Raw genomic sequence first — 26,531 nt, forward strand, 5'->3', positions numbered from 1 at the left:
TGATTTTTCTACTCAAGTTTCTGGCCTTCAATCCACAAGCATTTTATTCAAAGACGAGATTGCTAATAGTGGAGCTGCAGGTGACACTAATTAAAACACAAATCAAAAACTCCATGAACAGAAATCAAATAATTATGACCACGCAATGCCATCTGAAGAAGTCCTGTCTATTTTGGCTCCAAGAAGCTCAGGCAACTAAGGATATCCAGAATCTGGTGCTTGGTACATTTTGAATTTCTCACAAATGCTATCAAGGCTTCACAAGGTACTTGAAACCAGAAAGGGGTATCTGTAGAGAAGAACTACAGTATGACAAATAAAGATAAGCATAAATTTCAGTGCTGAAAACATACATCAATTGAGAATTATGGAGTGATGAGCGTTAAAGGAAAGCAAGTTGGAGGAAGGATTGATGCACTGAATCATGGTTTTAACAAACAGGGAAAGGTGAGTGCTTTCAAGTGCACTTTGGAATAAAGATAAGTCCGTTGCTGCATCAATAACACTGGACAACATTTTTTTTAATAAAGGTTTGCTTCCAGAAAAAAAATGGAGTTTATGATAGACAATTTCAACCTCAGCACAAAGATAATTTCAGATTTGCTGTATCACTTAGAAAGTTGGAGAAGCATTAAATTAACTTTTATTGAAATTTAGCATGTTTGATCGCATAATGATGCTGGCATATCGTGTTGGTTCAACTGACCTAAAAAGGTTTTGCCGCTGATTTTTGATTGTACTCAGTATCTGATGCCTCTCATGTCAGTATCCAACAATAGTCAGTTCTGCAGTGCCATGACACAGCCTTTCTATAGTTGCAATGTCCTGGTGAAACCTTTCACCCTGTTCTTCATTAACTGCACCAAGATCAGTAGGAAAGAAGTCCAAGTGCGAATGCAGAAAATTAATTTTCAATGCATGTTGCACTTTATGGCTTTGTCTCCTTGAAGCATCATTGAAAATATTAACAGGAAATCACAAAAATAGATTATTTCTAAATAACGGTACATAAACATTTTTGAGATCAGCAGCCCAAAATCTCACTCAAAGTGTTCAAGAATCAAAATCTTCATTGTCCAGTGTAATTGATGTAGCCACTGTAATGCCATACTCTTACCATTGACCTCACTGGCAACGTACAATGGCACCTTGCTTTCTCTCTCATACGTTTCTTCAGCCCAGTATCTCCCTGAAGGCCCTTCTACCCCTCCATCACATCCAGGTATGCATAAATAATATCTGTACTATATTTCTTCAATTCCTTTGGTTATGCTTCCAAATCCAAAATCCATTTAATAAGAGCATTCCCTAATTCCTGTGCATTTTTAAAGTAACCACCAAGGTCAATTGGTCAAGGGATTTTTGGTTATGCTGCCAAATCCAAAATCCATTTAATAAGAGCATTCCCTAATTCCTGTGCATTTTCAAAGTAACCACCAAGGTCAATTGGTCAAGGGATTTTTGGTTATGCTGCCAAATCCAAAATCCATTTAATAAGAGCATTCCCTAATTCCTGTGCATTTTCAAAGTAACCACCAAGGTCAGTTGGTCAAGGGATTATGGAAGTAATCTAAAGACATATAATGAACTGAACACCCATACGCCCACACAAAAGTCAGTAACAAAATAACCCATAAATCTGAAACATTATATGTAAATTAGAGTTAGCATAACGATGTGCACCTACACTCTTAGTTTTTCTCAGCCGCTCATAGGACCGCCCCCCCCCCACCACTTTGTATATCAAAGAGAGCCTAATTTAATGTTCCCCTTTGAAAATGTATCTCAAATCAAGTTTTGAGATTTTCTTTTGAATTAGTTGTTTTGAAATTTGGATCATTAATTTCAATTCAGAATTATATCCATTTTTGCTTGTTTGGAAGAGAAGGGGAGATTGCAGAGCATCATATGAAAGATGTGCAGAGTTCCTTAATGAAACAGCCTAGAAAATTGGCATTTTTCATGCAAGTTAGGCACACAAAAAGAGGCTTTCTACAGCACAAAGAGGGCTTATTTTTAATTTTTTCCCATTGAAAATTGATTACTTCAGATCTATTTTTGAGCTACCAAATAATTAGCTGGACCTGATCAAAGGACTTCTGGTCTTCTTGAATCGCAAAGAGAAACTGAAAACCTATGCACCAGGTTTCTGCCAGACACCACCTATGATTAAAATGAGTTTGATGATTCGAAGGGGATGAGAGGGAAAGAATCATATTTGACAAGATACTAAATAAATACTTTAGATGTTATTATGGAGGCTGGTTACAATAACCAAGGAATCAGATGCTTTTGGTGATATGGGATAAAGTTTAGCTAAAGTTTAAAGACAAAAAAAATATTACCTTGGGGATGACATGATCAAGCATTGTTTCAATTGGGGGAGGGGGTTGATGCTAAGTTTAATTATAATTCCATAATGATATTATTCATGAAATACATCTACAAATTAGATTTTTATTTCATTTACAAGGACTGCATGAAAATAATTGCAAACATCATAATTAGAATCAGAATAAACTGAACAATTCCCAGTGACAGCAGTTAATATGGTTTAAAAAATACAGCATTTGAGATACTCAGCAGGACAGATGGCATTTCTGACCTCCTGACCATTCCCAACATTTTCTGATTTAATTTCCGAGCTTCAGCAACAATATTTTGCTTTGGAAGTAGCGAGGCCGCATTAAAAAGCCAGTAGAAACACTTCACTTCCTTTAAAAATCCCTCACCATCCCCTCATCACTGATCCATGGATCAGTGATAAAACGTTCAGCCCAATAAGTCCACAGCTCTTTCCTTCACCATGATATTTACCGTGACTTCCTGTGTGATGCTTTTGGGGGCGAAAACCTGAAGCAGCCACAGATTCTTGCATAGGCACATCTACAGTCAATGAGTTGATATATGATGGGATTATACATTGATGCTGATTTTGCAAACAAGGTTGGTACTAAAGATACTTTTATTGGCACTGAATCTGAAGTACCAAAGGCTGACCAGATTGAAACAACTGCATATGGAATCCAAGCAATCAAGAATCCAGCGCATATTAACATTGCCACCTAGTGTGAAAATAAGACAAACATGTTCATCAAGTCAAAATTACATAGTATACAAACTAAATAAGATTTCAATATTTAATGGCAATTACATCAGAACACAGTGAATTTGGAAGTCAGAAACAGACATTTGATGAAAAGTCTTCATCATGAAATGTTTCTCTCTCCACAAATGATGCCTGACCTGCTGAGTATCTGCAGAGTTTTCTGATTTTATTTCATATTTCCAGCATCTGCGTTCTATTTTTGCTTTTAGTGCATAGTTTAATGTTTAGTGTCACATGTTTTCTTAATCACATTCCCATTAGAATTTCAAAGTCCAATTCAACATTCGCATTCCTCGGCCAGGAACCTGTGTTAAACTTAAGTTGCAAACCTTAGACTTTGGAGTGTGGCTTTTCAAGTATGCTTTCTGTGTGCAAGGTTGGTGTTTGGGGTCCTTATACATCAACAGGGTAAAGACCTGCCCTAGGTTGGTGAAGTGGCTTGAAAAATGTTGATTTTGAAATTTAGGGACTAGCATTTGAAATCTAGTTTACTAAAACAAGGATATAAATCTGAAAACCTTCCGTCACTTAATTACAAATATTGGAATTGATTTGCACTTTTAATTGATACTGAGTGACGACTGAAAAAAATTAGATTGCCATGATTCAGAGAAAAGGTTAAAGGAATTCATGCTTTGTTTATTAGAAGTTAGATTTATAAACATAGAGAGGGACTGATTTGAAATAGTCAACATGGCTTTGTGCATAGTAGGTTGTGTTTAACACTCTTAAGAGTTTTTCAAGAAGGTTACCAAGAAAGTTGATGAAGGAAAGGCCATGGATGTTGTCTACATGGACTTTAGCGAGGCCTTTGACAAGGATCCACACGGGTGGTTGGTCAAGAAGGTTCAATTGCTTGGTATTCAGGATGAGGTAGCAAATTAGATGAGACATTGGCTTTGTGGGAGAAGCCTTAGAGTGGTAGTAGATGAGTGCCCATCTAATTGGAGGCATGTAACTTGCGGCATGCTTCAGGAATCTGTGTTGGGTCAATTGTTGTTTGCCATCTATAGCAATGACTGGATGATAATATGGTAAATTGGACCAACAAGACTGTAGATGACACAAAGATTGGCAGTGTCGTGGACAACGAAAAAGGCTTTCAAAACTTGCAGCTGAAAAAAAATGAGCCTCAAAATAGCAGATGGAATTTAATATGGACAAATATGGGGTGTTCTACTTTGTGAGGATTAACCAAGGTAGGACATACAAGGTAAACAGTGCAGTTCAATAAGTCAGACAGAACTGACATCACATCTTGGCAGACCAGCTTTCCACCGACAAACCCTCCAACTCCCACAACTACCTTGACTACACATCGTTACACCACGTCTGCTGCAAGGATTCCGCCCCTTCTCTCAATTTCTCTGTCTCTGCGATATCTATCTCCAAGATAAGGTCTTCCAGTCCAGATCTTCCAAAATGTCTGCCTTCTTCCACAAATGAAGCTTCCCCTCAACTTCCATCAACTCAACCCTCACCCACATCTCCTCCATTTCCCACTCATGTGCCCTGGCCCCCTATTCCCCCAGACACAACAAACATAGAATACCCCTCATCCTCATCTACCACCCCGCCAGCCTCCACATCCAACAAATTATCTGCTGAAATTTCCTGCACTTACTATAGGATCCAACCACCAGACACATTTTTCCTTCTCCTTCCCTCTTGATCTCCCACAGGGACTGCTCCACCCATGATTCCCTTGAGCACTCATCCTTCCTTCCCCACTCATTGCACCACCGGCACTTTCCCCTGTGTCCACAACAGGTGCAACATTTGCGCCCATACCTCCTCCTTCACCACAGTCCGTGGCCCCAAACAGGCCTTTCAAGTGAAGCAACACTTCACTTGTACATCCATAGAACTTATTTACTGCATCCAGTGTTCTCTTTGTGGCTTTCTCTACATCCGAAGAGCGGTCACAGATTGGGAGATCACTTCACTCTGCACCTCTTCTCCGTTCCCAACAACAGCTACTTCCCAGTAGCCAACCATTTCAAAACCGCATCACACTCCCAGACTCACATGTCTGTCCATAGCCTTATGCACTATCCAAACCAGACAACCCACAAATTGGAGGAACAACACCTTACTTTCTGTCTGGTCACTCTATAACCAGATGGCATTAACATTGACTTTACTGCTTTCTATAAAACCTGCTCACCCTTTCTTCCCTTCCCCTTTCCTGTCTTTACAGTTCTTCCACCCACCCAGCCATCACTCCTCCCCCTCATTGATGCTGTCTCCCCCACTCCTTTCTCCACCTATCATCTCCTGCCTTTTCCACCCCCCCTTTCCCCCCTCCAACTCTTTTGTTTGGACACCTGCCAGCATTTTCTCATACTTTGTTGAAGGCTCAAACCCGAAATGTCGGTTATGTAACTTTATCTTTGCTAGATAAACTATGTTGTTTGACTTGCTAAGCTTCTCCAGCATTTTGTGTTTTTACTTCAACCACTGTGTGTATAAATGTTTGTGATTTGCTTCTGACATCACAGGCAGATGGGCTCGTAAAGAGAGTTTTTGGTATTGGCCTTCATGAATCAACATATTGTGTATAGAAATTGGGACGTTATGGTCAAGTTATGAGGCAAAATTTGAAGTTTTGGTCACCTAACGACAGGAAAGTTATCAGTAAGTCTAAACAGTGTAGAGAGGATTTACTAGGACGTTGCCAGAACTTGAGGAACTAAATTACAGAGAAAGGTTAAGCAGGGTAGGATTTTATTCCCTGTAGTGTAAAAGAATAGGGGGATGTTTGTTACAGGTATATAAAATTATGTGGGGTATTGACAGGGCAAATACAAGCAGACTTTTTTTCACGGCGGTTAGATGAGACAAGAAATAGTGGACATGGGTTAAGAGTGAAAAAGGGAAATGTTTAAAGGGAACATTCAGGCAAAATTCTTCACGCAGAGAGGGGTGAGAGCATGGAATAAGCTGCCTGCTGAAGTGGTGAATGCAGGCTCAATTTTGACATTTATGAAAAATGTGGAAAGGTCCATCGATGGGAGGGCTTCAGTCCGGTGCAGGTCAATGGAACTAAGCTGAATAATAGTTTTATACAGACCAGATGGGCCAAAGGGCCTGTTTCTGTGCTATAATGTTCTATGGTTCTCTGGTTTTAAATAACTAATCCACTAATACAGTATACAATGCAGTTTTGTATCTAGTGCTGCAGGCAGCGGGTATCAATATGCTTGTACTTAATATAAATTGCTGTTCCATCTCATTCTTAAAGCAATGTATCAGTAAATAATCAGCCATATTAAATTCCATCTTTTTTCCAGCTTGTCCAGATCCCTCTGCAAGCTTTGAAGACCTTCCTTGCTGTCCACTACATTCATAACATTAGTGTCATCTGCAAACCTGCTGTTTCAATTTACCACATTATGATCCAGATCATTGATATAGAATGGCAAACAATGGACCCAGCACTGATCCCCAAGGCACTCTATAAGTCATAGGCTTCCAATCAAAGAGACAAACCTCTGCCACCACTTCCATCGCAATGTCTGATCCATGTTACTACCTCGTTAAAACATTAAAATTTGTGCATTTATCTGTGACCCATGATGCTCCTATGATACAAAATGAGCGGGTCAAGAAGAGAGAAATAAACAGTTCACCCAGCCTCAGGCCATGAAAGCAACCTATGATCACTGCACCCCAGGCTAGAGGCATTCAAGACAGGATATCTGGCCTTATACAAGAAATCTGGCAAGGCCATCAGGGAAGGAAAGAGGTGGTACCACACGAGGCACAAATCCCATAAGATTATCACAGACGCTCGGAACTATGGCAAGCCATATATGCCATCATGGAGCACAGAGCAATGCTGGGCAGCACAAGCTGGAACAGTGCAACACACTCTGATGAGCCTCCTACATTCTATGCTCACTTCAAACAGGGAGCCAGTGAGGCAGCCACATTCATCTTAACTATTTCATGCACTTCTGTACCTCCAATCACTGCTGCTGAAGTCAGCTCAGCCATCCAGCGAGTGAACCAATGAAAGATGACTGGCCCAGGAAGGGTATTGGGGTTTGTCCTGAGACCCTGCAGAGATCCAGTGAGGCGAGTAATCACAAATATATTTAGTTGCTCCATATTCAAGGCGGCCACCATTTCTACCAGTAAAGCACAATGACAAACCTAAATAACTATCTACTTTCATGAAATACTATGAGACTGGTCATGGCTCACATCAACTCTAGCCTCCAAGCTAGCCTTGACCCACTTCAGGTTGCTTACCATTGAAGTAGGTCCATGTCATCCACCATCTCCCTAACCCTTCACTTGGGCCTGGAACATCTGGGGACCAAGGACATATCTGACTACTGTTCAGTGAATATAGCTTGGCCTTCAATACCATGTTCCCCTGCATATGCAGTCCCAAACTTCACAATCTATGCCTTGGCTCCTCCCCCTCTGCAAATGGGTCTTTAACTTCCTGCATAATGTCCACAATCAGTGATAGTTAGCAGCATCTCCTCCCTGATTACACCCAACACAAATGCCTACAAGGTTGTTTTATTCAGCTTCCCTCCTCCCTCTACATTCAAAACTGTACAGTCAAATACTGCTCCAACTCTAACGTTAAGTTCACTGACACCACTACAGTGTAGGCCAAATATCAAATAATGATGAGACGGAATGCAGGAAGAAGATTGAGAGTCTAGTGATCTGGTGCCAAAGTTACAACCCCTTTCTGAACATCATTAAGGAGCTGATCATAGACCTCAGGGGAGTGGGAGATGGAGAATGGTGAACCCCTTCCCGTATCCACAGCAGAAGTGGAGACAGTGGATAGCTTCAAGTTCTTGGGATTAAACATTTCCAGTGACCTGACTTGGTCCAACCACATGACAAGATGATCAAGAAAGAACACTAAAAGCTTGGCCATATCCCCCATGTCCATTAACAATTCTAGAGAAGCAGAAGCATCATCAAAAGCATACTAGCTAGATGGTACGGGAGCTATTCCAGCCCAGATCAGAAGAGGCTGCTGCAGGTGGCAAATGCAGCTCAGAACATCACACAAACCTTCCTCCTCTCTACCTACATCTCCTACTGCCAAGGAAAGGCAGCCAACATGTTGAAGGGCCCATCATTCTCCAGACACACTCTATTCTCCCTCCTCCCATTGGGAGAAGGTTCAAGAGTGTGAAAATTGTACATCAACAGAGGTAAAGACAGTTTCTTCCCCACAGCCATCAGGATCCTGAATGAACCTCACAACAGACGTCTCATGCTACCTTTACTATGTATTAATTGATCTGTGTGCTGTATCACCATACTCTGTAATTGTGCTCTTGCTCTTTCTTTTACAGTTGCATGGATGTTACAATTGATTTGTTAGATGGCTAGCAAAAGAACACTTCTCACTGTACCTGATAATAATGAGGAAAAAGATGAACTTGAACTTGCACTATCTATGGACAGCTAGCCTAGAAGCAGAAAGTACACATCCAGGCCACATCAGATTCTTTGCTCAATGACACATAGTCACAAAGCAGGTAAGGCCACAGACGGAAGGGATCATCAATCCTTAAGGATATTTTAAGATGAAATAATAAGAGATTTTCTGATTCAAGGAGAAAGCATACATTATGGAGATCTCTAACTGAGGTCAGCAGAAGTTTGCAGATGGAGATTCATCAAGGAAGCAGTCTCAAATTTTGGGTGCTTCACAATTTTATTCCATTTTATTTAATGACAGAAATGGGCATGGTAGTAATAGATGACCAGCATGTGAGGAAGTTAAACAATGGGGACCATACTCCAGGGATTACATTTGCTGTCAGTCTCATTCTTGAAACCCTCATACTGAGTATAATTTAAATCTAACTGGATGACAGAAAAATTTTCAGGAGAAAATGTGGCCCCATAGTTGGGTCAAATGTTGGTTTCTGAAAGTGAAACCAATCAGCAAGTAACTAATTGGTCATGAGAAACAAACAACTTTGATTTTAAAACATGATAATAATTAAATTTGGCCAGACATCAGTTGAATATGAGCAAGATACAGTTTTGATATTTCTATAATCACAATACCTATTCAATTTCATAATTAGTATTTTAACAGAAAGATTAAGATTCCACAAATAGGGACTGTAAGGGTTAAAATGTATTTCATGCTTGGAAGCAGCCAGTAGCAACATATTTTATGCTGCCTCTCAGCAATAGGTTATAGTTAGCTTTTTTTCTGTTTACTAAAGAGATAACAGATTTAGTTTAGTTCTTTTTGTTCTGCAAAATTGAAAAATTAGAAGAGTTCCGACAATTTCTATTGACAGCGTAAGAAAGTTTTAGTGCCGTCGAACAATGTTCAAAGGCTTGTAACAATGTATAGCAGCTGGTAATTACGTTAACAATGTTTAATATCATTCAATAAACTTTGGAAAACTCAATTTAACTTTAGTATGGATTTTTTTTAATGAGTCAGAGACAACAACAACATTTTCTGATCCTCCAAGTGACTTTAAAGGAAAGTAGTTGCTACAGGTACATATTACAGGAATTTCAGCAAGTGGTCATCAAACCTGAAACTGGGATTGTCTTCATTGTAAGGTAAAACATCATGAGATGGGAATGTGTAGGGAGTTACCCTGTACAGGGCAGTAACAAGAAGGGGAGGTGTCCTTGTACTCCTGTTAGGTAAAACATCATGAGATGGGACCGGAGAAGGAGTCACCCAGTACTAAGGAGTAACAGAATGCATCCTTGTACTTACAAGATAAGAGAGACATTGATGGATTGAGAGGCAGGAAGCTAGCAGGGAAAGGATAGCAACAGTTTTAGTCATTGGACAAGTAATGATATGATGATGTTCTAAGCATGTATCCAAGGGTATAAAAAATCACCATTTTGCTGATAACGGCAGAATGCATTCTCCGACTAACTTTGTTGGTCGCAAGTGTTACAATCCGGTAATAAAGAACAAAGAACCCTGATTTCGACTCAGCCTGGTGTTTGTCTCACTCATTCATGAACAAAGCAGACCTAACACCGTATGTTTCTCCTGCTATCTTTCCACCTTTGGGTTCATTTAGAATACTGAGTGGATATTACATTGGAACATTACCAAGTTCCTAACATGGCTGCATGTAGATAAATTGGCAAGAGCCTGTTGATTAGACCATCAGATCGCTTCTTCATGTTTTCTCATAAAATGTGATCTGCTGAAACAAATCTCCATTCCTTTATCGGGATTCACATCATCCCTTCATCTCACTCATTGTCCTAATCAGTATTAAATTAACATCAAAATATACAAAAAAACATAAAATCACTCTCTGAAAAAATCATTTTAATGAAAAGAATTATAAGAAATGTCCTATTTCCTTGGCAAGGCTCAATTTCCAGGGGAGAAATTAAGCAGGTAAGCACTCAGAATCTTCCTGGAACTCCTACATTTTTCAAAGTAAACTAATGTTGGACATTGAAAGACTGCCCACTGACAGGCAAGTGTATTAACCTCAATTAATCTATGCAAAGTCAGAAGTGCCCAACAATATTATTCATTTCTTCGATCTGATTCGTAGAAACACATTTAAGAGGACATAAAATATTCCCACTAAAGTCGCACCACCAGATGGGGGCATTTCATTTTTGCTCTTAAACACAGATGATCGATAATTTGTCAAAAACTGGTTACCTTTGTCAGTTTTATTTCCAGTAAATTGTGTTCTTGAATTCTTGTATCAAAGTGTGCAACCTCTTTGCCAGATAATTTTACTTTTCCTATAATCTTTACATAGGAAAATACTATTATAGCTGTAGGAAGGACAAGGCAAAAGAATAGTATGCTCAGAATGAAGACCTGTCCATTCACAGAGGCCTGTGCGAGCCACCAGTTTAGAGTGCATGACGTCCCAAAAGGCTCAGGAACATATTTTCCCCATCCAGACAGGGGGATCGTGGCCCAAAATGCAGCATAAAGCCAGGCAAAACTCAAGCACATGAAGGCATGACGCCTTTGAACCCGAAAGCCTGAAAAACAAATTTTAAAGTTTAACAATGGTTATTATTGAAACTGCAGCAGTAGTATGTGGTTGCACAAAATCTAAATTTGTATGTCACTTACCATATTGCAAATGGCAAATTTTTAGGTACCTGTCCAAACTTATAAAAGTTATTGTAATTAAACTGCCACATCCAAAGAAAAACCCCGACCAACCGTGCCAATGACAGCCAATCCATCCAAACACCCATCGATGAGCAAAACAAGAGACGATCAAGAATGGCTTTCCTCCAGCTGTAAAAACATACATGCATGATTAATCAATATTAAATAAAGATAAGATACATACAAAACATTAGCTTTTGTATTTGGACAGAGAAATAAGTAAAGCCCCTGTATTTAAATGTTCGTAGTTATAAAATTCTCTCTCCAAGTCTCGAAAAGATAGAGCGTAAAATTTGACTTGAAGGTAAATTCTGTTAAATTTCTTTCCAAATAAACACTCCTGCTGCAAGCATTGATCAGTTTCCTTGTTTATACAGATGGATCTCCCTTTAGGATTATTAATAATTTCAGTTATTCAAATGGATTTTGTACAGGAACATTTTTGGGGATCAGTGAGAGAAGGGTCAGCCATATAGCCCTGAATGGTAATCAGTCTTTTCTCTTTTTAGATGCTTACTACCTACTGAGCATTTCCAGGAACTTTTACATGCCATACAATTTTTTTTAAATTATATGCCCAATCCAAAATTGAGATGAGTATAGCAAACGATAATAAAACAGTTAGGGGAAAATGTGTTAAATTGCATCACACCAACGTAGCATTAAAAAAGCCCAAGCTATTTTATCAATGAATGATTCTAAGAAACCTAACAGGCATGGGAGAGTGCTGTGAAATTTCAATGTGATACTTATCAGGTCATTACAGAAAAATTGTACAAAGTATAAAATTTATAATACTTTTAATTTTTGATTTTGGTCAATGAGGTTGTTAAGATTGATAACTGTGGTCCTGTATAATCAATAAACCAAAGACACTGCCTTACTTTTCATCCACTATTACTTTTAGTTTTTACATAGTAATATTGTAAGATGGTTATAATATGAACCTTTGCACTGTGACGCTGCCACAAAACCCCAAATTTCACGACAATAAATTCTGATTCTAATATTTTGAGATAAGGTCATTTCTTTTATAAACTATCTGGTATAAAAATAAAAGAGTAAGCTTAAAGAAAAAGACAAAAACTGGTAAATGGACATTGAAAAAAAATGAAATGTATTATTGATCAGTTCATAGTTTCCCATTTTGACTCAGTTCTACACTAAATACCATTTGTTCTGTGAAAACCTTTAAGATAGTTAAATACTGAAAGCGAGATTTATTTGAGAATAATATTCTAAACACTTGACAAAATGCTTCTTCAAGATAAATTGAAGAGAAGTACATAATGTTTATTATGATTGAAATGGCATCATCGTGAATAGTATGGTTTTATGGAATTAGCCAACTAGACTGGTAGTCCAGTGGCAGCTTTAAAATTAAAATTCAATTAAAAATCTTAAATTGCTTTTGTTTTATTTAGTCAGTTGTAACAAATTTCATAAAACTACAGGATTGTAAAGTATTAACCAATGTACTTCAGGGTGTAAATCTAATATTCTCTGCAAACCCCTTCCCGCAACCATCCCCCCCCCCCCCAGCCCATATGTAATATTTAATTGGGTTAATTAGTCATCAAAGAGCATTTAAAGATAGTCAATAAATGCCAGTTTTCTAAGAGATACCCAGATGCTGAAAAAAAATTAAAATCAAGGGTAACTTCCTGTTGCATACATGATTTTGCCCTTTATCACAGAGCACACATGAGTAAACAGGTTAAATTTTAATTTGGTTTAACATTAGTGTTACTCATTGATGTGCAAATACCCAAGATGCCCATCATGAAATATAATTTCAACTACAGAACCCTTGTTGCAAAGGAATTCCCGTGGTCATCAATTTTACTGCTTTTGCTCTCAAGACTTGGGCTGGAGAAAACATTTCAAGATACTTTTTGTATAACACACAAAACCTATAGCTCCAGATATCACAACAATATTCCTAACTGGCCATAAACCTTGTACTTTCTGAATTTCACCAATAGGTAGCAGTATTCAATTGTAAAATAATGACCTGCTGCCTCAAATCTCTTTGAACTGCAGCAGAAAGTAGATTTTTTTCTACACTTCTGAAATGAGGACTATTCTGGGCTGCTCTTCTGGGCATATTCCAAATCAAACCAATGGTTCGATATAGGATATGTACCTTGGTTATGAAACTCTTGGCTAACACACAGGTTGAAGATTGAACTGTGGGATTCAACTATTTTAGAATGTTGGAATCACAGAGTTTTATATTGAACAAGAAGCCAAAGTAGCTTCATGAAAAGACTCCTTACCTCAGAGTCAAAGTATTGCAAATTCAAGTTCCGACTCAGTCAGCGTTGTCCTTTTTTTAAACTAACTATCCTCTGCCTCTTTTGGTTGATTGAAAATTAATGATATTCAGTGCTGTTTAATACCTTAGCTTTTCAGCCATGGATTTGATCAGGTTATGTATGGGTGCATTGTAATCATATTCAACTGCAGTACCTGGCAATTTAAAACTAGGGATCACAAGTTTACTCACCTGGGTTATGATTGGTATAATTACAACTTAACAGACTGAGCTCATTAATGCCCATTTTATTTTTGTGTATCATTATGTGCTGTGTGAGACACGTATTACATGTGTGCACCATAGACCAGAGAAACACTGTTTCGTCAGGTTGTATTTGTACAGTCAGATGATAATGAACTTGAACTCCTCTAATGTCCTGAATTACAGCAACATTTTAGATGGGAGATAAATAAATAAATGGAGGCATTTTGCTCAACACACTATCTGGTTCCCAGAAAACAGATAAATCTCATTCTCCACACAGATTTGTTGTAATGATGCTAGGTAATGAGATTTATTTTTGAAGATACATGTTGTTATCAATTTGACGACAATAGTTAAGCTGTGTAGATGCTATGGTGACAGGAAGTGAGGGGATAGTGGGAAGAAATGCGAGGATTTTCAAGTCTGGATAATATTTCCTCTCTGTTCAGACGATTATCCCTTGAGATGGTCAATGGATCAGTCCACCTCTGAAAACACAAATGAAGGTTGGGTGGGCAGGATGGTGTCATTCACCAGAATTCTTCAGCTTTCAAATACCTAATTTTGAGTGCAAACAGACAACAGCAACATATCAGTGTTTATCTGAATGAAAAACCATAACCCAGACTCACAGGAGCAGTCCCGGTCAGTCATTGTTTGAAATTCCTTCCAAAGGTTCATTTTATGCCTTTGTACAATTCAGCTGATTAACTGAAGGTCTTGATTTAAAATGAGACGCAGTTCTAATCTGACCCAACAGGATGTGTCATCAAGTAGTTGTCAAGCACTGAATTTAATTGCTAATTTCTCATCTAAATCAAAGGACCTGTTGTATCATCACTAGAATCCTTCTGAGTCAGAGTTTAAACCACCCATTACATGCCAGTTGACAATGTCTTTCAAATATTCTTTTAAGTTGGTTTGGCTGATGTCATAATTGGTGCTGCCATTGTTTATCCAATTTCCTTCCCCCCACCCCCGCTACCACTTTCCTCCATTTTTCCCTCCTCTCACCAAACCTCCCTATGTCCTCCCACTCTCACTTTTCTTCCATCTCCTTTCTTCTATTTTCCTCTTGCCCTCCCCTCCTTTCTTTTTGTTTTTCATACTTTTGACAACAAACCTGGTACTAGTAATGGCTTAATGGATTTGAAGTTGTCAAGCTTGGGGCTTGCTGTGGATCGGGCCTATTCTGCCTCACCAGCAAGGATTCCTGCCAATGGTTTCGAGAAGTCTGTCCAGGAAGGGTTTCTGCAAGTTAAGTTTAATGTGATCATTTTTTTTAATGTTATATCTACACAAATCTCAGGATGATGACTCATTTGGGAGACTCCAATCAAATATTAAATCAATCATTCAGCTTGAGACTGGCAAAGGATTTAATTGTGAGAATTATGGAGAAAATAGACATCCTGAAATCATTATGACAACTGAGTCAGTGTATAAAAACAGACCACCTCATCCAGTTGAGAACTGTTAGTAGCCCTAATCACAACTGGTATGGTAGCCTGGTGCCAGTGCAGGTATATGAATGCAGATTATATTCCAAAACTCTGCTATACATTCTTAGAGCAGTGTAAGATGCACCTATCTTATAAATTCTAAAGCAACACTGATTAAAACCAACACAAACTGGACAAATTTGGGATCCAAAGAAGCAAGGGATCCAAGAGGACATCGCCTTATGGATCTGGAACTGGCTTGCCCACAGAAGGCAAAGAATGGTTGTAGATGGATGGAGGTCGGTTACCAGTGATGTGCCTCAGAGATAGGTTCTGGGACCCTTACTCTTCATGAATTTTATAAATGACTTGGATGAGGAAGTGGAGGGATGGGTTAGCAAGTTTGCTGATTACACAAAGGTTAGGGGTGCTGTGGGTAGCGTGGAGGGCTGTCAGAGCTTACAGCAGGACATTGATAGGATGCAAAACTGGGCTGAGAAGTGGCAGATGGAGATCAACTCAGATAAGTGTGAAGTGGTTCATTTTGGTAGGTCAAATATGATGGCAAAATATAGTATTAATGGTAAGACTAATGGCAGTGTGGAGGATCAGAAGGATCTTGGGGTCCATAGGATGCTCAAAGCAGCTGCGCAGGTTGATACTGTAGTTAAGAAGGCATGCAGTGTATTGGCCTTCATTAACCATGGAAGTGAATTTAGGAGCTGTGAGGTAACGTTGTAGCTATATAGGACCCTGGTCAGATCCCATTTGGGAGTACTGTGCAGTCGTCTCACTACCGGAAGGATGTGGAAACCATAGAAAGGGTGCAGAGGAGATTTACAAGGATGTTACCTGGATTAGGGAGCATGCCTTATGAAAACAGATTTCTCCTTGGAGCGGCAGAGGATGAGAGGTGACTTAATAGAGGTGTTTAAGATGATGAGAGGCATTGATTATGTAGATATTCAGAGGCTTTTTCCCAGGGTTGAAATGGTTGCCACAAGAGGACACAAGTTTAAAGTGCTGGGGAGTAGGTACAGAGGAAATGTCAGGGTTTTCTTTTTATGTAGAGTGGTGGGTGCGTGGAATGGGCTGCCTGCCATAGTAGTGGAGACGGATATTTTAGGGTCCTTTAAGAGAATTGTGGATAGGTACATGGAGGTTAGAAAAATATAGGGCTATGGGAAAACATAGTAAGTTCTAAGGTAGGGACATGTTCAGCACAAATTTGTGGGCTGAAGGGCCTGTATTGTGCTGTAAGCTTTCTATGTTTTTGTTTAGCACTGTCCAGAGTGTCAAAGATTAACAATACTTCAAGATCAATTACTCTTGGTGGATATTTGTTAGTCAAATGCCAATGGTCTTGTATAGGGGGTGACCAATATGCTAGATGGTGGATCTTGGTCTGACTCTTCACCATCCCCCCATTGCCCCGCACCCCCACCCCCCATCCCCACAAATCATTGTGCATTGTCTGGAAATGTGTGTTCAGTAAAATCCCTGTGGTTTTATGGCATCTATGGGGATTGGTAGATGTACGATAAATCCATTTTCTGATTGCTTGTTGTATGATTAGCAAACTAACAGTGAGGCAAGGCATGCCTATTTTAAACTTCCTTATTTTTTAACCACAATTTTTGCTGTTTGCCTGAAGCTGCTTGTTGCTTTAATTCCACATATCTGGGGTTTTAATGTGTGTTTATGTATAATATTTATCTTCTTAGGTGATTGAATTTAAATTTCAATGCACATCCCTGCAATCATCAATTTTATTCCATTCCTATCCAATGCCACCAGACCCATTACTTTTTGTTTTTCAGCCTGTAATTAATTTCAATCCTTAAAAATAATTAATCAAACAAAATTACCTGCCATCCCAAAATCAAAAATTGCCAGGTTTACTGTCATCAGTTCACCAGGTTTCAGCTTATTCTTCTGTTTGATCGACTTATAAATCACATAACCATTTCCAAAAGTTGATATGAACCCTTTAAAGAAGACGAGTATAATTATAACAAAATCAACACTTCTATTCAATGCTAGAAATAAGTGATTTTCTACTGCACGACACCACTTTATAATATCGGTCATAAAGAGTGCAGTCCATGGGAGAGGGCAATAAAGTCAGATGCTTGCTGCAATCTGAGCCACAGCTGAATTCCATTCCAATGCAAGAATTTTTCAGAGTAGAACAGGAATATTGTGCCGAGGGTAAGATTTAAAGGAAAACATGTTAGTGGCTTTAAAATGACCTCCCAGCTTGTTCAAATATATCATTTCAGAAGCAAGAATTTGAAAAAATGTCCAAGTAATTACACAAGGCACACAAGTCATAACCATGATAATGTACGATTTCTAATCTATTTAATAATGAACACTACAGTATTTAGTCCAGCTTCCATTACTGTATGTAGGATCCTAGTATGCACAAATGGTTTGAAAAATTTCCTTCATTACAATAGTGATTATGTTTCAGAAGTATTCCATTGGCTTTAAAATGCCCACAGCTTTTGTTTTGTTTCTTTCACAATGCAAAGTGAAAATGACTTTGTAGTGGAGCAAAATGAAGATCGTTCGCAATGAAGTTGGGATAAAATTATATAGGGCACTGGTAAGTCAAAATGCTCAGTTCAGAAAAAAAGGATTAACAGCCACCAGAGAAAATGGACAGGTGAAGTGCCAGTTGATGAAGTAGACAAAGACGATGTGGTCAAACAATAATCATGGCTTTTATTAGCAGAAACTCATGGTACAATAATGAAAGGCAATAGGTGCATATACAGTTATATCCAAGGGGAGTGTCCTTAACAGTAGAGATAATGCACAGCCAATGTTAGTACAGCAAGGCTCGCCAGAGGGGAGGCAGGCAGCTTGGCAGACATTCGCCACAGTAGGGCCATAGTTTAAAATCTTATTTAAAAGACTGCACTTGATAATAAAGAAATAAAGAATTCTTATCAATACCAAAATCTTCCCTCATCTGATTAAAAGATAAAAACTTACCCTCTTTAAAACAATCTCCAAAATTTTTCACACCTTTAAATCTCTTTGATTACGAATTGAAAAAGAAATAAGTTGATTATTATACAACGGAGTCAAAGCCAATAATTTACCCCTAGAACCTATCATTTTATTTTTCTTTATCCATAACTTCATTAAATGTTGTAGTATAGGCACATTATATTGTTGTAATAAATTCATATTCCACCTAAACAAAAAATTGAAGTATTTCAAATTCAGAAATATTTGCCATCTCAATTTAGCCCAACTGGGAGGCTGTACTAAATCCATCAATGAACTAATAAATTTAAGTTGGGCTGCCTCATAATAATTTTGAAAATGTGGTAAACGTAATCCCCCTAACTCATATTTCCAAGTTAATTTATTCAAAGTTACTCTCGAAAATCTACCACTCCATAAAAACTCACTAATCATTTTATTTAAATCTCAAAAAAAAAATTATCAAGTAATTCGATCTTTGGTAAAATGTATGTTTGGTAGAGAGATAATTTTACCTAAAATGACTAAATTTGAGACTTTTCTTATGAAGGTACCAGAGAAGGGTTATATTTCATTTATGTATCAAATATTACAGGATGGTATGGATAAAAAGGGTTGGGATAGATCTAAAATTAAATGGGAAGCAGATATTGGTTTTTTTTTCTGAAGATGATTGGTTAGATATCTGTTATGATAGTGTAACTAGATTGATAAATGCAGTTATGCAATGATTAATTACAATTTTTTACATCAATTATATTTGACACCTGAAAAATTAAAAAAATATGGTTTTAATGAATCAAATCTGTGTTTTAGATGTGGTGATACGGTTGGAACTTTTTTTCATGCTGTTTGGTCATGTATACATATACAATCTTTTTGGAAGAAAATTCAATCATTTTTAGAATATCTGTATAAGATTAAAATAGTTTTAGATCCAACAGTATTTTTATTGGGTAGTTTGTAACCTCTGAAAGGTTTGGGATTAGATAAATTCCAGCTTGCTTTTGTACATTTAGCTTTATCCGTAGCCAAAAAATGTATTGCTAGTACGTGGAAAGATACAAATATGATTGATATTAATAGATGGCATAATGAGATGAAATATTGTTTAATAACGGAAAAAATTATGAATGTTTTGCATGTCAATTATAATTTTTTAATTAATAAGTGGCTGTTATACTCAGAATATTTACATTTCAATTTATATTGATTAGATTTTAATATGTATATTTAACTTTTTTTAATATCCTTTCTTTTTTCTTTTTTATGGCTCTCCTTAGGAGAGTTGACTGAAGGGGGGGGGATTTTTTTTCTTTCGTTTTCTTTTTTTATATATATAAAAAATGTTCATGTTCATGTTTAATTGCTGTATATGTCATATATTATTTGTTTTTTGAACGAATAAATAAAGTTTAAAAAAAAAGACTGCACTTCTACTGATACCACACTCCACTAAATTGTAGGTTTTGTTTGAACACAAATCTCCAAGGCAAAATTTTAAGTCATGATCCACGAACTCAGACACAAATGTGTTGTCATCTGTTCAATGGACAACATTTTTAAATACAACCAACCTAATGGCATTTTGGTTCTAACTGTTTTAGCAGACATCAACTGTATTTTGTAGTACCAAATGTCTAAATATATTTTATGTATGTGAAGAGTTGTAACCTCAAATCACAAAATAAATACTGAAAGTGGAATAAAGAAATGTTTAGATTTTGTCTCTTATATATTTGAGAAATCCCAATTAATGAATTAGGCTTGAAGTCCAACTACCATTGTCAAATTTAGCTAAGTGAGCTCACAGAATGAGCAGAAACGGCAACATTAACCAATATTTGATTCTGTGTTTGAGGGACAAACCTTGGTTGGAACATATGAAAAACTATTATTATTCTTTGAATTACATAGAAATACCTGGAAAATAGTTGTTAGGCTACAGCAACCCATGCCAACATTTCCTTTCCCCATGAGCCCAAAGCCAACTTGTTGAGTCTGTTTCCAAATTCTTCCATTTCTCTCATCATGAACTGATCTAGCCTATTCTTCCTTTTCTTTCCTCCTGGACTCATAACCAACAGTGCAGATAGGTTTAAATCTCACCTGAATAACAGCCACTCAGATAGTCATTTATTGTCTAAATAATTTAGTAAGGGCTTAAAGAGCAGCATTTCGATTCAGACATCAGTGTTTTCCATCAAAAATCGTCTGCACTGTCGCAACCCTCATTGAGAACCATGGCCTAGCATTTAAAATGTCAACCCCTGGCTAAAACATGGTTTGACAGGAAGACAATGAGATAGGAAAGGGAATTAATCTAATTAGCGCTGCAGATCTTAGAATGCCACTGGGAATATCAAGACAATTCAAAGAGCAGATTGCTGATGAAGGTTTCTGAAAAATTAAATAACTAGACATATTGAAGCAAATAAAGGAAACTTCCCTTTTAATTTTTAACATAACAACTCCACAAGAGAGTAAAGTTACAAACTTCAAATACCCCATTAAACATGGTCACCAATCTTCATGCAAAATGAATAAAATTAAATGGTCCATTTACTTCATTTTAAATAATATGAATTACTTTCATTCAATTACTTCATTTAAATGCGTGGTTTAAGTGAATGAATGTTTTTTTTAAACTATTAAATGATATTACAGTGTGGAATGGCAGATATGGAAAAGGATATGCATTTCTTTGGGGGTCTTGATGAAAGACATCTTTTGTCCATATGGTATGCAACGTGGCTTTTTAGTCAAACATACTGTACAACTGCTGGGAACAAATACTAACAGATAATTCCATAGACGGTTGGTCCAAGAAAATTGATACAGTACAAGATTAATATTTTGACACCAGTTTTCTGGGAAGGCAAGTTTGATTTAAACTGCCCATTATTCTTACCATTTGTTCAAACCCAAGATTGTGTTATATGGCGAGCTCTCCATTGGCCATCGAGACAGAGGTGCACCAAAGAAGAGGAACAAGGACTGCCTAAAGAAATCTCTTGACCACCACCAGTGGGCTGATATCGCCTCAAACCATGCATCTTGGCGCCTCACAATTCGGCGGGCAGCAACCTCCTTTGAAGAGACTGCAGAGCCCACCTCACTGACAAAAGACAAAGGAGGAAAAACCCAACACTCAACCCCAACCAACCAATTTTCCCTTGCAACCGCTGCAACCTTGTCTGCCTGTCCCGCATCGGACTTGTCAGCCACAAACGAGCCTGCAGCTGACGTGGACATTACCCCTACATAAATCTTCGTCCGCGAAGCCAAGCCAAAGAAAGAAAAGAATCCATGAGCAACCTTCAAATGGCAATCCCATCATTAACCAATTTAACAAAGCTGCGTCACACCTACAATTCATATTTCACATACTATTTGCAACCATTAATCATTAATAGGCATATCATGCAAACTCACTGACAAACTTGCCTCTTACCTACAAGGTGGTGGGTAACAGGAGGTAAGCGAGGATATAGAGAATAAATACATCAGTACACTGTATTTACTATCCCCCCCTAGTGGAGCATGTAGCAAGCATTTAATTCAAAATAAACCATCATTAAAGGGGTTTGCATGTGTGACACTAAACAAGAAAGTCTGCAGATGCTGGGGTCAAGAATACAGTTAAACAAGAAAGTCTGAAGATGCTGGGGTCAAGAATACAGTTAAACAAGAAAGTCTGCAGATGCTGGGGTCAAGAATACAGTTAAACAAGAAAGTCTACAGATGCTGGGGTCAAGAATACAGTTAAACAAGAAAGTCTGCAGATGCTGCGGTCAAGAATACAGTTAAACAAGCAAGTCTGCAATGCAACATGGTGTGTTTCATTAATCATGTGTGAATGGTTAGTGGAACAAACCCACAAAACTTTAGAGAGGCCAGAGGAGGGGTGTGTACCTCGTTAGATTCAGAATGAACATTTAATACAATTGAAGGATTATGAAATTTCACCTGATTAAATTAAAAAGGTTGATTAAGGTCAAGTTGTCAAACATGCATGAACTTCCCGGTAACTAATACAAGAAAGGAATAATGCTGAAATTCTCTTACAAGTCCAGACCATCAGACCCTAATTAGAAAAAAAACCTCTCCTACCTCCTGTTATCCATGTATTAATTATTTTGTCAGATGTCAAATAGAATAATTTTCTTAAGATAACAAAAGATTAATTAATTAAATTATCCAATTTATGCATGTAAAAAGAGACAGGATTAAAAGGGGGTTGGGGGAATAGATTCAAAATGAGTGGTCACCCACTGAAGCCAGTGGGAAGGAGGCATTTCTTCCCTCGCAGAGGATTTTTGGAATAATCCACCCAGAAATTTCAGTGAGTCACTGAATACATTCAAGGCAAAGACTGACATACTGCTGAAGTCAAGATCAAATTAGTCATGATCTACTTGAATGGCAGAGCAGCCTGGAGACGGAACAATGGAGCTGATTTCTTTAAGTGCCACAACCAAGGTTCAATCCTGACCTAAAGAGCGGTCAATGTGGAATTTGTATGTTCAGATTGCAACTTTTTCAGCTTCAGTTTGTCTTTTCATCTCAACAGAGTTGAGTGTAGACTTTAGGAAGGGAAAACCAGAGGAGTATGATCCAACGACCATTGGGGGAATTCGAGGCAGAGAGAGAATGAGCAAATTTAAATTCATGGGAGTCATTATTACAGAATACCATTCCTGGACTCATCATACTAATTTCAACATGAAGAAAGCACATCAACACCTCCGCTTCCTCAAGAGTTTGTGGAGATTCAGTATAACATTGGAAACTTTGCAAACTTTTACAGATGTGTGCTGACCGGCTGCATCATGGCCTAATATGGGGGCTCTTATACCTCTCAGCGGAAAGCCCTACAAAAAGTACTAGACACAGCCCGGTCCATCACAGGCAAAACTCCCCATCTTGGTGGCACAGTCAGCGTAGTGGTTAGCACAACAGCTTTACAGCATCAGGGATTGAACCCCACGCTATTTGTAGAGCGTTTGTACATTCTCCCTGCATCTGCGTGTGTTTTCCCCAGGAGCTCTGGTTTCCTCCCACCATTCAAAACATACTGGGGCTGTAGGTTAATTGGGTATAATTGGGCAGCACAGCCTCGTGGGCCGAAATGTCCTGTTACCGTGCAGTATGTCTAAATTATTAAATTTTGAGAAAATTTACATGGAACGCTGCCATTGGAGAGCAGCAACAATCATAAGGATCCCCATTACCCAGGACATACTCTGTTCTCGTTGCCATCAAGAAAGAGGGTTTGGTGCCACAAGGCTTGTACCACCAGGTTCAGGAACATTGGTTACCCCTCCACCATCAGAACATTAAATAACATACTCAGGGAGTCTTACTTATTATTGAATTTTTTTGTGCATGTAATGCACAGTTTGTTTACATTTCTATCTTTCATCTATCTATCTATTTCTTGAGTACAGTTTATTGGTAGAAATTCTGCCTTGCCCGCAGGAGAAAGAATCTCAGGCTTGTATGTCACATATGCACTCGGACAATAAATTTGAACTTTGAAGACCTGGGTTAGAAGGTCAATTGGCCTTGGTGTGTAGGTGAGTGACAGAATCTTAGATTTAACTGGAATCTCAGGAGAAACTGGTTGCAGGGAGAATTAGTGGAGTGGGACTGTTCAGTTACTTGGCTGAAATGGCCCCCATTCATGTTGCAAGAAAACGGACCAGCTCCTGTTGAAATGACTTAATTTTAGGGACAAATGTTGGCAAATTGCAAGGGGACTACAAGCAGATTTGATCACTTGAACATGTGGGAATAGACTCTGTTGAGCAATTATTCAGGCTCAGAGTTTGAAATTAGAGAATTTTTAAAAAGAATTGTGTATGTGAAAGGTTAAAAGGGGCAGGACATTAAAGTGGAGAGCATATTAATGTTTGAACAGTATTCATAATACAATAAAAGATGAAAGAACATTGTGCTGTGGTGCTAGTGAGCCACCACCATCAAACTGCACCTGAACAGGAGCAGGTCAAAATGAGGAACAATGCTCTCCCATTTCCACCTGTATACAGTCCCCTTCAGTGTAACAGTGGGGCCCAATGCAAGTTTGATGAACAAGACTTGTCTTCCATCTGGCCATGCTGTAATGTTCAATTCTCCAGTTCACGCTGATCCTAACAGCCATGTTAGATCACCTAATCTCACCATATCACAATTATTCCCTTGACTCCAACCATCCTTCACTCTGTACTATCTGAACTAACTAGTTTCCAGTCTTTCCAATTTCTGATGAAAGGTCCTAGACGTGAAATGTTAGGTCTTTCTGCACCTTTCCACATATGCTGCCTGACCTGTTGAGTGTTTTCAGAAATTTCTGCAGGATTTCAGATTTTTAGGAGCTGCATGGTTTTTTTTAAAATTTCATTAATTTATTCCTCAGTTTAATCCACAGACCTCTTTCAATTTAGATCAGTGTATTCACAGTTCAAACTTTGGCTCTACTGTATTGGCAAGACCAAACCTGCTTTGGTTGATATCTTTGCAGAGCACATACTCAGTTGCAAATATGACTCTAAAATACCACGTGTCTTTAATTCTTCATCCTGCTCCCTCTCTGACTTCTCTGTCCTCAGTCTCCCAGACTGTATCAACACAAGACTTTATTATGCCTTGCATCAGATTCAAGGAATATTTAATATGCCCATCTTCCACCAAGGTGCATTAGAATTTCCAATGCACTTATTTTTAGATATTATGAGATGATATCTAAAAGAAGTCAGTGCTGAGGTAGAAAATCAATTTTAATTTAAAAATTGTATTTGGGGCCAAATGATTTCTGTCTTTTTCTGTTTATGCGATTTACTGAACACATCAAGTACATTACCGTCCAATTGGTCAAGTGGACCCCAACAAAACAGCGATCCTCAGTGCAAAATCTTGCAAACACACATCCAGACAAAAGATACTTATATAAAAATAAATAAATATTGTTTAATATATATTGTAATATCTTGGTGAGATTGTACAAGCAGTTCATTCAGTCTTTCAGCAATCTCACTGCCCCTTCTCCACCTGGTGGTCTGGCTCAGATACTCCTGTATCTCTTTCCCAACAGGAGTAGCTGAAAGATGCTGGTAGAGGTCCTCAACAATTTTGAGAGCCTTCTTCAAACAATAATCCCAGTGTGGTGAACTCCTGTATTCCTGATCCTGATTACCTGGCTCTACTCCGTCCTGTGGCTGTACCTGTGGCCCCTCCCTCTTTTGACCTTGTATAAAGCCTCAAATACCCTGAGCCTTCCCCAGAAAGCCAAGGTTGCAGCGCAGAATGAGGTTCTTGTCCATTGTGAATAAAAGCCCATAGATCAGTGACTCAGTCTCAGCCTCTTGAGTTATTTACTGTGCATCACCTGGTAAGTCACATCGATGGGGCAGAGGGAGATCCAAGTGACCTACTCTGCTACTCTAATGGTCCTGTTGTCTGACCTCCAATCCAATGCTCTACAGAAGTGGGTTTCAAACTGCCCCCTAAACTCACAGCCCACTTTAAGTATTCCCTATGCCATAAATGCTCTCTGATTAAAAAGGGACTGCTTAAGGTGGGAGGTGAGGGGAAGGAAAAGGTTTGAAAACCACTGTTTTAATCGTACCTCATTGACTCATTATGTGCACCATTTTATAACTCCCAAGGAAATGGGCCAATGACAATTTTTCTCAAGCAAAATATTTCAGTAACAATTGGATCTAGAGCTGTGATTCTCAACCTTCCCTTCACATTCACACAGCACAAAAGCAATCCCAGAGCACTTATGGCATAGGGATTACTTAAGGTGGAATGCGAGTTTAGGAGGCAGTTTGAAAACCACTGCTCTACACCAACCATACCACATTGTGATGCAGTTGGTCAGGATGCTCTGAATAGAGCTCCTGTAGAAAGTTGACAGGATGGTGCCGATAGTCTTGCCCGCCTTAGTCTTCTCAGGAAGTGCAGTCGCTATTGCACCTTCAAGACAAGTGAGAAGACGTTATATGACCAGGATAGGTCACTTAAGTTAACTCTAATGAACTGGTGAACTCTACTCTCTCCACTACTGAGCTATTAATGTGTAGTGGAGGGCAGTTGTCCCTGGTCCTCTTCAAGTCCACAATCATCTTTTTCTTGTCCACATTGAGACTAGTGTTGTTATTCTCGCACGATGTCACAAGATTTTCCAAATCTTTTCTGTAGTGTGACTCATCATTTCTGATGATGAGGCCGACTACTGCAGTCCAATCATTTACATCATCCATTCATTTATGTATTCTTTTGATGCCTACCATGGTTGGTTTAGATTTATATAGT

At 38.4% G+C, this 26,531-nt stretch overlaps 1 protein-coding gene across 4 annotated transcripts in view; it reads right to left on the bottom strand.

Annotated features, from left to right (window-relative positions):
- Nucleotides 1-26,531, bottom strand: part of opn5 (opsin 5) — a 60,350-nt gene that overhangs the window by 11,556 nt on the left and 22,263 nt on the right. For 2 of the 4 annotated variants that reach the window (XM_069886754.1, XM_069886756.1), the window contains 4 exons: nucleotides 17,078-17,197; nucleotides 11,202-11,372; nucleotides 10,773-11,107; nucleotides 2,818-3,065 (listed from right to left, as the gene is read on the bottom strand). In XM_069886754.1, the coding sequence (XP_069742855.1) occupies nucleotides 2,818-3,065; nucleotides 10,773-11,107; nucleotides 11,202-11,372; nucleotides 17,078-17,197 (874 nt within the window). Of the gene's footprint in view, nucleotides 1-2,817; nucleotides 3,066-10,772; nucleotides 11,108-11,201; nucleotides 11,373-14,399; nucleotides 14,656-17,077; nucleotides 17,198-26,531 lie in introns of those variants that run through there. The other 2 variants (XM_069886757.1, XM_069886758.1) reach the window with 2 other exon arrangements.

This window comes from Narcine bancroftii, chromosome 6 (genome assembly GCF_036971445.1).
Source record: "Narcine bancroftii isolate sNarBan1 chromosome 6, sNarBan1.hap1, whole genome shotgun sequence".
Classification (NCBI taxonomy): Eukaryota; Metazoa; Chordata; class Chondrichthyes; order Torpediniformes; family Narcinidae; genus Narcine; species Narcine bancroftii.